Source organism: Balearica regulorum, chromosome 2, assembly GCF_011004875.1.
Source record: "Balearica regulorum gibbericeps isolate bBalReg1 chromosome 2, bBalReg1.pri, whole genome shotgun sequence".
Classification (NCBI taxonomy): domain Eukaryota; kingdom Metazoa; phylum Chordata; class Aves; order Gruiformes; family Gruidae; genus Balearica; species Balearica regulorum.
In genome coordinates this window covers 90,745,831-90,760,059 of record NC_046185.1, presented here as the reverse complement: position 1 = coordinate 90,760,059, position 14,229 = coordinate 90,745,831, and the positions used below count along the sequence as shown (strand labels likewise).

The 14,229-nt window shown below is 42.4% G+C and overlaps 1 protein-coding gene across 2 annotated transcripts in view; it reads left to right on the top strand.

The window, feature by feature from the left end:
- Positions 1–27: 27 nt before the first annotated feature.
- The window catches only part of DROSHA (drosha ribonuclease III), a 75,326-nt gene continuing 61,124 nt past the window's right edge, over positions 28–14,229 (top strand). Inside the window, exons 1-6 of one of the 2 annotated variants that reach the window (XM_075744857.1) lie at positions 28–87; positions 2,619–3,476; positions 7,674–7,769; positions 8,720–8,951; positions 9,833–9,974; positions 12,985–13,139. In XM_075744857.1, the coding sequence (XP_075600972.1) occupies positions 2,626–3,476; positions 7,674–7,769; positions 8,720–8,951; positions 9,833–9,974; positions 12,985–13,139 (1,476 nt within the window). In that variant the 5' untranslated portion in view covers positions 28–87; positions 2,619–2,625. Of the gene's footprint in view, positions 88–2,598; positions 3,477–7,673; positions 7,770–8,719; positions 8,952–9,832; positions 9,975–12,984; positions 13,140–14,229 lie in introns of those variants that run through there. The other variant, XM_075744858.1, reaches the window with a different exon arrangement.

Sequence of the window (14,229 nt, the reverse complement as noted above, 5' to 3'; positions counted from 1 at the left end):
GCGGTACTTCCGTCCCAGGCGCCCCCCCCAACGTTTTCTTCTTCCGGCGCGCTGCGGGCCGGGCTGGCCTCGGCGGCAGTGCGCCAGGTGCGCTAGGGGGGCCCGGCTGCCTGCCGGGGGGCTGCGGGGCGGGCGGAGGCTTCCCTTGGGCCGCTCCGCTCTGTTTGTGGTACTGCTGTTCCCCGTGCGGCGCGGGGTTCTGGGGCCAGGGCGGGCGGCGGGGGCAGGTCCCCGAGGCGCTGGGGGAGGGAGGCGCGGCGGCGCCGGTGTTAGCGAGCTCCTCGGTGGTGGTGCGGGTCGGGGTGGCGGGGCCCAGGCGGTCGCTGTCGGCAGCGCCTCCTGCGGTAGCCGCCTGGCCGGCCTGCGGCTGAGGAGGCTTCTCCGCGTGGGGAGTGGGGCCGTGCGGCGGGAAGGCGGCGCGGCAGAGCCCGCCCGGCCGGGGGTCGCTCTCGTCGCCGTGTTTCTCTGCCGAGGCTTCGGTGGCCGTTGGAGGCCGTTACAGACCGTTGGGAGGCGGTGGTTGGCTGTGGCCTGTTCTCAGTGCCCTGTTGCCCTCAGCTGTGTCTACAGGGAGAGAAGAGTTTTTTTTCGGTGGGTGTTTTGTTTGTGTGTGTGAAGGCTTCCACCAGCACAATAAATTTTTTCTAGGTGACAGGAAAAGGAGAGTTTGTCCTTTACACTGTTTTTTGAACGGGACCAAAGTTTGTAGCAGAGTGAGCTTTAAAATAATTTGAGTGTTTAAAATAGTTTCACATATCCTTTTCTGAATTTTTTTCAGCTGTGATTCAGCATTCTGAAGCAGTGAAATTAAAGTGGTAGAACAAGAGCAGTTCTCTGGTGTTGGGAAAGTCTTAGAGCTCTATCTTCGAGAGAACTGATAGACTAGACCTTTTGTTTGAATTCTATGATGTTAAAAAAGAAATGTGCTTTAAGGCAAAGCATTGTGGTTCAGTGGCGTTTGCTTTGCTTTAATTTGTTTGAGGTAATAACAGTCTAGCTCAGCTTGTTTAAATAAAATGTATATGTATATGTCAGCAAAATATAGAACAATTTTCTGTTATAAGTCTGAGCTATGTGAGATCATGACCAGACAACTAAAGCAAAATTGATTCAGCATACTATGGATTAGAATTAGTAATGATAAAAGATTGCACTATTGCCAAACAAAATAATGGAAATTAACTCTCTCCCCCCTCCTTTTTTTTGAGAGCCTTTACAAGGTAAGGTTGGATGGTACTGAGCAGGCACAGGAAGGCTTTACCATTGTGGCTGCTACATCCTAGAAATGCAGGATTCTCATTTAGTTTGGCCTTTGTCTGGTTGGTCTTGAGACAATGAATGCTACTGCCACCAATTCCAGTGGCTTCCACTAAGCCCTGCGTGTGTAAGGACAGATATAGGCTCCTGTTGTTTCCTCCTTCATTTCTCTTGTCTTTTCCCTGCTGGTTCACTGGAAGTCGTCTGCTGCCTCTCAGCAAGCTACATCTTTTGTAGCACTGGCACCAGAATGCAGCTGAAAGTGGCCCTCTTAGTAGTCCAGGTTGGCCATGGTTCATGGTAGCAGGTGGGAGAATATTCTGTGCATGTACTTCGGCATCGACAAAACCTCAGTAAAAGGGAGGCTTTGTTTTCCTTATCTGGTGATCTTTTCAATTAGGTGTGTGACTCCTTTCTTTCTCTCCCTCCCCCTTATGGAAAACAGGATTTGGATGTTTTTGACTTTTTTCCAGTTTTTGAAAATTAATGCTGTAATTAAAGAATGAATTTTAACTCTAACAAAGCACAGTGGTTTTCATTTATAAACATTAATACAACCCATTAAATACATGCATAGTTTTGTGCAAGACTTAAGCCTACTTGAAGCAGTGCCAATTGCTGGAAAGGTAACAGGGCCAAGCAGGCAGATGAGGGATTTTTTGGGAACCATGAAATGAAATTGAAGTAACAGCACAGTCTACCTAAAATTTTTGTCTGTAACCTGTAAGATTCTCATTCCACAAAAATATACCTAAGTAATACTTCGAAGTATCTGTTGAACTCAGTCCTTTACTAAATTGGGATCTCAGTTGTCAATGTAAATTGCTACTATCTCATTTAAAACTTACATGATTTGTTGAACAGGGTAACTTGCAATGAGGTTTTAGTAAAGTCATTCTGCCTGAAGTTTAGAATCACGTTCTAGAAAAGACTCCTCATTATGGGGCTTTGGATGACAATTGCAGTTGTTAAAATGAGCAGTTTCTTTGGTGTGGGCTATCTGAAGGCTTTATATCAGTGTCTAGTGAGTACTAGTAGAAGTGCTTGTATCCTTGGCCAGTTGTCATATAAATCACATTTCCCTAAGTCAGAGAGCGTTGTCCAGTTTAGGTTCTGGATTAAAAACGGTAGAGTGCTTTCATGGTTTAGAGGCTTAAAGAAATTAAAGGGGCATTAGTGACCTGTACTAGAGGTCTGAGGAGCACAAAGCTCCCAGTGAAAGACAACGGGCATCATTCACTGCTTTTCTCAAAGGAGATTGCAGAAACTAATTTCAGCGCTTCGAGAGTAGTTCCTGCAAATGCATTAAGGACATCCTACAAAAATTGTGTGACACTGGACTTTTATTTTCCTCATTAAAGGTGAGCCATGTCTTTCCATTCCGGGCGAGGATGTCCCCGTGCTCAGGGGGGACCAGGAGCAAGAACTTCAACACAGACCTACCGCCCTCAGAACCTACGGCAGCTTCACCCGCAACAGCCCTCCGTACAATACCAGTATGACCAGCAACCTGCCCCTCCAACAACCTATTCAAACCCTCCAACCACCAGTTATATGCCTCCCAGGCCAGACTTCGTGCCCTATCCTCCTCCAGTGCCCCCTTCCACACAAAATCCCATCAGCCAGTGTCCGATGAGGCCACCATTTCCAAACCACCAGATAAGGCAGAGCTTCCCAGTGCCTCCGTGCTTCCCTCCTGCTCCTCCACCAGTGCCAACTCCTAGTGCCACTCCTGTGCCAGGAACTCCTGCTGGGCAAAGCACCTTTCCTTACCTGATGCCTCCTCCCACAGTACCGCATCCTCCTCCCCCACCAGTCATACCGCAGCAAGTCAACTACCAGCCTGTGTACTCTGCAGCCTATTCACAGCAATCCTTCCCACCACCGAACTTCAATAGCTATCAGCACAACACTGCCTCCTTTCAGAGCAGCGCTACCAACAGCAGTGGCAGCAGCAGCCATTTTCGGCACACGGGTCAGTACCAGGGAGAGAAGTCGCAAAGTGATCGACGGTCTCCAGAGAGGAGCAAGCACTACGATGAGCACCGACATCGTGAACACAGTCATATCCACAGTGACAGGCATCGGTCCACTAGCCATGGAGATCGTCGGGATCGAGGCCGGAGTCCAGATAGGAGGAGGCAGGAAAGCAGTCGGCACCGGACAGATTATGACAGAGGAAGGTTGTCGCCTCATCACAGAAGTTATGAGCGTAACAGGTAATTTGAGGTATCTTCTACCTGCAGAGGGACAGCTGTTATCATTGTCCCATAGTATTTGTTTGTGTCTATGTTCTTACCTTGGCCCTTGTTTTTTCCCCTCTAGCTTGGGAGGTAGCCAGTACTCGGGTCTGATGGAAAGACCTATTGTTTTGACATCTTTCAGGTACACTGCTTCTGCCTCACCTTTGCAAGCTTGGCAGACTTGTTGCTCTTGTTCATGGAGATAGCTGGAAGCACAGAAGATCTTGTTTGAAAACTGAGTGAATTGCTGAGTAGTGTTCTACTCTCATGGGTACTCACCATAGAAACTTATGCGCATGTGACATGACAGTAGAGTTGGCACAACTTTGTGCAAAAGACTGTGTTCAAAGTTGAGCCTGACAGTTAAGTCTCAGCACTTCAAATTGCAAGATTTAGGTACCAGGTGTTACTTGAATTTGACCTTTCTTTGAGTAAGCCCTGTATTTGTAGAGAACCAGTACTTGGAGGGGTTTATAATCTGATAGGTTGTTGTGCTTTAGGCCCAGCCAGCAGCAGAGCACCATGCGGCTGCTTGCTCACCCCTCCCCCAGCGGGATGGGGAGGAGAAGTATAATGAAAAGCTTGGGTCAAGATAAGGACAGGGAGAGATCACTCACTAATTATCGTCATGAGCAAAACAGACTGAACTTAGAGAGGGAATTCATCTAATTTATTACTAAGCAAAACAAAGTAGAGGAATGAGAAATAAAATCAAGTCTTAAAACACCTCCCCCCCACTCCTCCCATCTTCCTGGGCTCAACTTCACTCCCGGCTTCAACCTCCACCCCCCCCAGCGGCACAGGGGGACGGGGAATGGGGGTTATGGTCAGTTCATCACACGTTGTTTCTGCTGCTTTGTTGTCCTCAGGGGGAGGACTCCTCTCATCGTTCCCCTGCTCCAGCATGCAGTCTCTTCCACGGGCTACAGTCCTTCACGAACTGCTCCAGCATGGTCTCTTCCACGGGGTGCAGACCTTCAGGAGCAAACTGCTCCAGCGTGGATCCCCCACGGGGTCACAAGTCCTGCCAGCAAACCTGCCCTGGCATGGGCTCCCCTCTCCACAGGTCCGGCCAGGAACTTGCTCCAGCCTGGGCTTCCCATGGGCCACAGCCTCTTTCAGGTGCCTCCACCTGCTCCGGTGTGGGGTCCTCCACAGGCTGCAGGTGGAATCTCTACACCCCCTCATCCTTCCTCCATGGGCTGCAGGGGGACAGCCTGCCTCACCATGGTCTTCTCCAGGGGCCGCAGGGGAATCTTGCTCCGGGGCCTGCAGCACCTCCTGCCCTTCCTTCTGCACTGACCTGGGTGTCTGCAGAGTTGTTCCTCTCACATCTTCTCACTCCTCTCTCTGGCTGCAAAAGCCCCCCCAACTGTTTTGTTTTCCTTCCTAAATATGTTATCACAGAGGTGCTGATGGGCTTGGCCTTGGCCAGTGGTGGGTCCATCTTGGAGCCGGCTGGCATTGGGTCTGTCAGACACAGGGGAAGCTTCTAGCAGCTTCTCACAGAAGCCACCCCTGTAGCCTGCCTCCCCCCCTACCCCCCCCCCCCCCCACCCCGGCTGCCAAAACCTTGCCATGCAAACCCAACACACAGGTGCACGTATCTAATCCCTGCAGTGAGGTGTTTTAGTGAAAAGCATGTTGTGCAGCATTCTTCATCATGCTCTGTCCGCATCCTTGTGGGACACCAGTGCAGATGTGGGTAGGCTTCACGGGACCTCCCAAGTGGGTGCTTAGATCTGTTTGTGTGATTCTGTTCAGGATGAACAGTAAGCCAGCCTGTGATCTCAAGAGGACTGAGGTAAAAATTAGCATACATGAGTTAAATAGGCAAGTTGTAGCCTATGTTGACATCTTGTGATTCAGATGGATAAGTGTGGACTTATTTTGGGATGTATCATGAAGTTTGTCCCTCTGCTTCATAGGCACAAACAGCTTGCTCTGATGCTTTAGAGAAAAGCATCATCAGTTAAATCTTTTAGATGTCTTAGATTTGTTCTCCTCTTGGTGGCTCTTTTTGTGTCTAATGATCTAGGTCAGAATATTTAAAAAGAGATACTGGAAAGTTAACTATCTAAATATTTATCAGGGCACCTGGATCATGTGCTTTAATTTTAGAAGCTCTGAGCTTTCTCATGTCACATGTGAAACATGAATTTACACATAGTGCCTGTGGAAATTAAGCCACTTTGATTCAGATATGCAGAGATTTAATTGCAGAACCTCTATTCCAAAAAACCCAAAACCACCCCAAACCTCACATTGGGAAGTTTATGTTGATTTCCAAAAGAGGATTTTCCTAAAACTGAATGCAACTGGCATTAAGGCCAGGCCTTATCTGTGTGATGAGCTTGTGGAATTTTCTGCCCTTTGTATGTAATTCAAATATTTGCCACATAATTTCACAATTTAATGTTTAGATTTTTAAAGTTCAGTTTTGAAAATATATGTTTTCAGCTTCTTTCTCAAACACTTCTGGACTACTGCTTGAGGACAACAGCTTCCAGGTCTACTTACAATGTATCTGCTTATCTTAATGAGAACTGTTTGCTGGCCTTGGTGTGTTTTTTGCACAGCATCCATCTCTCAAGCAAATCAGATATGCTCTCTCTGAAGACTAACAGTAGATAATTTATATGAACTTTGTGTTTTGTAAATTTGCATTCTATTTCATACTGTGCATATGGAAACATTCATGTATATGTTCATAAACAATATTCACTCATTCTGTCAGCCCACCAAACCACTGGAGGCGCATATTTATAATTCCTTGTGTATCAGCAGCCTCATTTAGTAGGAGATTTGATAAATACACAAATGATTGCCGACTAACAAGTTGTCAGCTGTTAGCAGAGTATGAAAACTGCCTGTGTGATATTTGTTGCCTCATGTACACAGTAATGTCAGCGTCATTTAGATTGGAAAAGACCCTTAAGACATGTCCAGTTGTAAACCTCACACTGCCAAGTTCACCACTAAATCACATCCCTAAGTGCCATGTCTACACATACTTTAAATACCTCCAGGGATGGTGACTCAACTACTTCTTCCCTGGGCAGCCTGTTCCAATGATTGACAACCCTTTCAGTGAAGCAATTTTTCCTAATATCCAACCTAAACCTCCCCTGGCACAACTTGAGGTCGTTTCCTCTTGTCCTATTGCCTGTTACTTGGGAGAAGAGACTAACACCTCACTGCAACCTCCTCTCAAGAAGTTGTAGAGAGCGATAAGGTCTCCCCTCAGCCTCCTTTTCTCCAGGCTAAACAACCCCAGTTCCCTCAGTCACCCCTCGTAAGACCTGTTCTCTAGACCCTTCACCAGCTTCGCTGCTCTTCTCTGGACACACTCCAGCACCTCAATGTCCTTCTTGTAGTGAGGGGCCCAAACTGAACACAGCACTTGAGGTGTGGCCTCACCAGTGCTGAGAACAGGGGGACAATCACTTACCTAGTCCCACTGGCCATGCTATTTTTGATACAAGCCAAGATGCTGTTGGCCTTGTTGGCCACCTGGGCACACTGCTGGCTCATATTGAGCCAGATATTGACCAACACCCCCACGTCCTTTTCCCCAAGCCTTCAGTTAATTTAAAGCTCGTTTGTCCTGAAAATATGTTTGGGTGGTCAAGTTCTATATGTGTACGTGGAAGCTGAGTTTTGTAGATGAGATTTGTAGTTTCAGTATGGTGGGAGATTTTCTGTGTTTATCAGGTTTTTGTGTGTGCTTGAGGTGGCTATCAGGAAGGGAGGGCTTGCCTGAAGCTCTTGAATGGCTGCTGTGCTTACGAACCTATTGTGCATGGTATAGGTTTTCTTCCCCTTTCTTGAAGCATTAAGAGTGGTTAAAGATGTAATAATCTTACCCTTTGCCACTTGTAACAGAAGAGGAAGAATGGCAATGAGTCCTGTGGTGAGTTTATAGAATTTATCTCTGTTTGGTATGAATTAACTGTCGTATTGAGATAGATGGCTTTATGACAAAGGGGGAGGAGATAAGTGACCGTCTCTTAGAAATTTCTTGAAGATCAGCATTCAGAACATCTGAGGTTTTAGCAGTCAACACGTGTCATTTTGCATAACATTATCTCAGCCTGCTTCTGTGCTTCTTTCAAGTGTGGCATGTATGAAATGCCAGATTTCTCATTTAACTTATGTTTTGAACTCTCCAAGGGAGCGGGAGAGGGAGAGGCATAGGCATCGTGACAGCAGAAGATCACCATCACCAGACAGATCCTACAAAAAAGATTACAAGAGAGCAGCAGGAAGGTAAGGAAGGTTGCATTCAGCCTCTTGGGTGTCTGAGGCTCTGTGTACCCACACAACTGAGTTTTTTGTATGTATGTGTGCATATGTGCCTGGCTTGAAACTTGGAAAAGATGAGTGTCTTAAATTTATAACCATCTGTGTATACATGCAAATGTCAATTATCTCAAGACCTTGTAGAGCTAGAAACAGGCTTAATCTCTGGAGAGAGAGATTCACTGCTGTGTCCTAAAGACTTCTTACATCTGCTTTCAGTCTTTAAAGTACCAAGATTATTTAAAGTCATTCTAGGTTTAGATCATATTTTAGGAGCTTTTTTATATTGACATAAAAAAAGATTCCTTCTGAATCCTGCATAGTTGAAATCAGTACAACATTATTGGCTTTGTAGGCAGTGGAGATTTGAAAAAAAAAAAGTAGTTTTCCCACATTCAGCTTCTGAAAGCATTACTCTTGGAATACATAAGGAATATCACAGGTTGTGGCGTTCAAAGGAGCACCATAATTAGAGTAACACAATCAATGTGGCGTCTGTATAATCTTTTTAATAAACCCCTAATTCTTTTACCATTCAAATAGTTTGTGGGCTATTAATTAAAACTTCTTTATATTGTAAATTTTAGTTGTGAGTTTCTAACTTTGGAACAAAATTAAGTCATCTAGAATGCAAGTAGGAATTTTAATCTAAAATAGCATATATTTTTTCATTCTAATTCTTAAATAAGGTTTAAAATAAAAAAGCACTTTCAATTTTAAGTCATTTTTTATAGCAGGTCAGAACTACAAAGTACTCTATGTTGCATGTTAAAAGCAGGAAGATGCAATTGGATTTTGCTGTAGTTTATACGATAGAATGATGTAGTGATCTAAAGCAAACTATTTGTTTTTCATTATAAAACTGTCACTGTTAAAATAACAAAGAGAATTGCTTTTGTTTGCCTTCTCCCACTAAGCCGGTCTCCAAGCAGAGAGAGAAAGAGACCCCGATGGGAGGAGGACAGAGAAAGGTGGTCTGAGAACCAGTGCTCCAGCAAAGAGAAAAATTATACTGCTATCAAAGAGAAAGAATCAGAGGAGAATGCATCTGAAAAAAACGAAGAGGAAGATGAGGAATTACTTAAGCCAGTCTGGGTTCGCTGTACCCATTCTGAAAGCTATTATTCCAATGACCCTATGGATCAAGTGGTATGTCTGTGAGAGAACTCTAAAATTATGGTTCACAGTCCTTCATTGATTATTTGATTACTTGACTAATATGAACCCTTCAGTGGGATCATGTTTTGTGTCACTTGATCCTTCTCTCCTCCAAACCATCTCAGTCTTTTAACCCTGTTAAGGGCTTTATTTGTTGGTATTCTCTGTTTTTATCAGTTTCTTCTGTCTGTTTTCATTCAGTTTAGTGGTACGTGGAAGAGGGGTGCTTTTTGTCTCCGGGAGGGAAGAGGTTTTTTTTCTGTTATACCTGTAATTGAACAAAGATGCCTCAATCACCATGTATTCCTACAACCGTTTATATAGGTTTTATACAGAAGCAGGAAGTCAGGATTCTTTGTACTTGACAGTAACGCTTGCTGGTGGAGTAGTGATAGAGAGGGGAGGTTTCTGGGTTTTTTGGTGGGGTTTTTTGTTTGTTTGTGGGGTATTTTTGAGAATGATATGGAGAGCGAGTTCATGGTGATTCAAAGCAGGCAACAAGATGAGCTGAGCTTCGTGTTTCTTGTGTGTGATAAAATTCTTTCTCATTGCAAAATACTTCCATGTGTCTCCTGTTTCTTCTGAACCTGTTAAAAATCAATGCTGAGCTTTACTAAATCTGCTTACCCAGAGTTCTGCTTTATTAGGCCAAAGGTTTGATGATAATGCACCAGCAAATTATTTTCTCTGCTAATTCATCTGACAGAGCAATGTAATGGTATGCTAATGCCTTACAAGGATTTCCATGTTTTATTGCACTACGCAAAGATCCATCTTTTCCCCCTTACTTTTCACTGTGAAATGCTGGTGCATGCTGTGTTCATGTGCTATTTCAACCCTGTCTTTTTGTTGTTCTGTTTTTTATTTAACAGGGGGACTCTACTGTGGTAGGAACAAGCAAGCTCCGAGATCTGTATGAAAAGTTTGATGATGAGTTAGGAAAGCGACAGGCAAAGGCCAAAGCAGCCAGGCCACCATGGGAGCCACCAAAGACCAAGCTGGATGAAGATTTAGGTAGGCAGAAATGATGATGAAGGTCTGAAATAGAATAATCTGTAGTTAACCTGGTTTTGGCAGTTGTTTGTATTTAATAGCATTGGTAGGTTAATATGTGCTTTTTAAATCCTTCCTTTCTATTGAGTATCTGTGGGAGTTTTTCTGTTGCTTTTGACTGAAATAGAGCTAGATTCTTTAGCCAGAAAGCCTGAGGGGAAATGGAGAGTATCCAGCACTGTCTTATGCTGAAGTCTCTTCCATGGCATGAAAGCACCCTGAGCATGGTCAGATAGGCCAAAGCATGGTGCACAAGAGGCTTTGAGGAGCTCCTGGTCTTACGTTTCTAAAAAGGAAGCAAGAGTAGTTGTGATAAACTCATATGGCTGCTTGTTATGGCACTGCGTTCATCTTTCTTGTATTTTGGTTGTGCAACTCTGCTTACCATGATCTTATGCAGAAGTATCAGTTTTCATGTCTGCATTGTCATGTACCACCATATGGATTCACCACCAGTGAAATAAGTCTGCCAGCTGTATCAGTTACTGGGGCAGTACTGGTTGAATTAGCAGGGCATACTTCTTGATAACAATTTGTCTACTCAAAAGTCAGCGAAGGCTGCTTTTCTTACTGTGTTTTGTGAGAACTGTTAGCTGTTCTTATACTTTCAACATTTCAGTGTTTCATAGTGTGTTTTTCAGTCAGTTGCATTAGTTCAAGAAATTCTTAGGCATGTCACATTAATTTAGATACTCCGCTGGGCTTGCTTTTTAAATTAAGCTTAATGTCTGCCCATTGAACTGCTTCAGACTCTCACATCTGAGCCTAGCAACTCTTTACAAATTACACGTCAAAAATTCTAAAGTTGAAATACAGTTATATGATGACATGGTTAGTTACATGTGGGCAGTGTAGAAAGACACAATAAGGATGAAAGAAAAATAATAAACACAGATATAAATATGAATTCATTTTTGTAAAGGAAGCACCTTTTTCTGAGCAGCTGATTTGCATGTATTTAAATTCGCTCAAGAATCAAAGTTAACTGCAGGGTTTTTCAGGAGGTATATTTTCATGTGGGTGAAGCCAGGACAATACTACATTCAACAAAGCTGTGTAAAGCTTCACTTCCTTGGATCTCTGCAGTAAGAGTTCCTTTGCTGCTCCAGGCTAAGATATAGGGCCAAGAGCAACTTCTCTTTTTTTCCACTCTTTGTGGAGGACCTGAAGGCTCTGCGTTTGCACTGGTCCCCTGGGCTGACTTGGTGTCTGTGCCAGCTTCTCCTACAGCCATGCTTCTGTAGTGTCTAATAGTTTGTCTTATTTTGTACTTAAGTAAATGCTGTCTCTTTTCTGGCTTGTGCTAGCAGTAATTGTGTACTGTAGTGAGATAGTGATGTACTCGAAGAGCACTTTTAGATCCTGAAAGGCTGATTTCAGTACATGAAATCGAAAAGTTCTGCATTGGTCTTTCAGAATTCCAGCTTAACTCTCACAGGTCCCACACTCATTTTGGTCCTGAAATTAGACTTACAACTATTAATGTTTATCAGAGAACTTCTACAACTCAAATGTTTGTGAATATTTGTAGGTGTATATACATGTATGCACATTAAGATAAAACTTTATAGCAGCTGAGCATATATGACCTATGTAAACCATATGTCCCAGGGACACATTTTAATAACACCTTATGCTGAATTACAGACTGTATAAAACTACATCTGGATTTAAAAAAAAGGAAGGAAGATAAAGGAAAATGGGAAGCATATTTTACTAGTAGTAATCTCTCATTTTCTCTTTCTCTCTTTTTCTAAGGAGAGTCTTGTATTCAATTAAATACACCTACTTTAAAGCATGATTTCACAGTATTTCAAAGCACTGGCAGTGTAGTAATGTGTTTGCTCTTAAGTCAAAACTTAGAAATGGAAGAAATGTTGCATCCCTCCTTCCAAGAATAATAAACCTTACTTGCTGCACGCTATATGTCTTGGCTATGAAGGCATTTATTTAATTTGGAGTTGAGATCATTTGTGGAAATGAGTAATATTACATACATAAGAATGGGAGTCACTTCTACGTACCACAGGAGGTTAGAGATATGTGAGATCAGGCTCTAGGTTTTTTTGTGGGTCTGGTTTTGGTTTTTTTTTATTAAGTCCAGACATTACTTTGACAAGACCACAAAGGAGACATTTTAAGAAGTCTAAGACCATCTTCTCCTTTTTCTTTAGCATTGTTGTCCCCCCAATATATCAGAAAAATTGTTTCAGTTAATTCAAAGAAAAAGTCTTAGGAAAAAAAGTAAGGAGGAAAACTCACAGAACAGGGCTTCCAAAAAACTTATGGCTGGATTCACTCAGCTGGTAGTTCCAGATTTTCTTCTTTTCTGTGGTTTCTAATATGTGATAACGAATTTAGTAGAAATAATTGATTTTGAAAAATCAGTCTAATAGTACATGTTCTATAATAATTCTATCCATATGTGCTGTTTTGTAACTCTTAAATAGATAATATCCTCCTACACGCAGGAACATTTTTAGGTAAAATGAAACCAGACATAAGTGCTTTGCTCATGGAAAGCAGAATTAACTTTTAAACAAGAGGTTTTGTTTAGCTCGTGATAATGACCTTATATATATTCTTTCTCTTTCCTCTCTCTTTTTTTTTTTTTTTTAACTTTACAGTCATACTTGTGTTGGTTATAGCTCTATAATCTTTAATGTCAAGTAGCTGAAATTGCTTTTCTACAACTGATCAGTGGTGCTCCTAGACAGCCAAACAGCAATCAGATGCATGCAAACAGATACAATTGTTGTAGGTATTTAATATCAATAGCATTTGCTGTCATATTTAATTAAAAATGCAGTTGCTGTCCCTCTTTTCATTAGTGTGAATGTCATGCACAACTTTAATAACTTTCAGTATGCCACAGTTAGTTATGTCATGTTAGAGAATGCATTGCTACTGGGGAAGAGAGTGTGTGGAAGTGTTTTTCAGCTGACTTTATTTTCCCCCCTGTGTGAATCAGAGAGCTCCACTGACTCAGACTGTGACTCTGAAGATGACAGCAGCTGCTCTAGCAGTTCAGATTCTGAAGTTTTTGACGTCATTGCAGAAATTAAGCGTAAAAAAGCACACCCTGATCGTCTCCATGAAGAACTGTGGTACAATGATCCAGGACAGGTATGGTGAGAGGAAAAAGTACTGTTTCTGAAAGTCATTCTCCCCTGCAGACCTAAAATTCTGCATTGTTGTTAAACATGCTGAATGACATCTATTTCAATACATATTTTTTACCCCCCTTTTCTCTCTCATCTTCTAAGCACTTCACTTGTGATTTCAAGAGTGTGGTTCCAGCTCATGAGTCCTGGGGATTATTCAGACGGTGTTAATAAAACCTGAATTGCTAACGGTGTACTAATGCTATCCTCTTAGCCCTGAGATAGTACACAGATGAATTCTGGGATGGTGAAAAGGCAGCATGTTTACCTTCTTTACAAATTTTTCACCTAAAAGCTCTCAGCTTATAATGATAAATAATGTTTTAAATATGCAGTTAATGCTCCTAATTTCTTGTCTAATAGTTCTTTTGTAATTGCATGGAGATTATAGTTCTCATTAAATGTAATTGCTGAGCTCATGAAGTGTTGTTTTGAATGTATACATTGCACAGAAGACTAGTTTTTGTTTGCAAATTTTCCATCTTCATCTTTCTTACTTAAATATTTTACAGTCTGTTCTAACTCATTGTCAGATGGCATCTCAGTAAATGTATTTTTCTGGCACTTCATGTGATGCATGAGGTTAGCATGCAACAAATCATAATGCCAAGAGATACTGCAATGCTGATTGCTACTGTGGTAATTCAAAGGTCTGTTGCATATTCTATTACAGACTCGTATTTATGCTTCTAGTTTAAAAAAAAAATGACTGAGCATAGCTAGCTGTTTTTATTTGTATGGAAAACAAAATTAGTGAACCGTTTAGATATTTAACTGAAAAAATTGTGTAGCTCTTGGGCACACTTCAAAGTAATGTTGTAGGCCAGAATATTAGCTAAATAAAAAGAAGCAGAATAATTGTAGGATGAATAGATTCAGGACTGTGTGGGTTATGAGATTACTGCTGAAAAACTTTCTTTCCTAAAAACTTTCTTGAGACTGACTCTTCATCTTTCCTGAAGGGGCTGAAATCAGATCATGGTGAGCTTGTCAGTGCTTTTGAGTAGATTTTATTTGAAAACATTTGAAGTTTTCCTAGGTATTTATCTGGT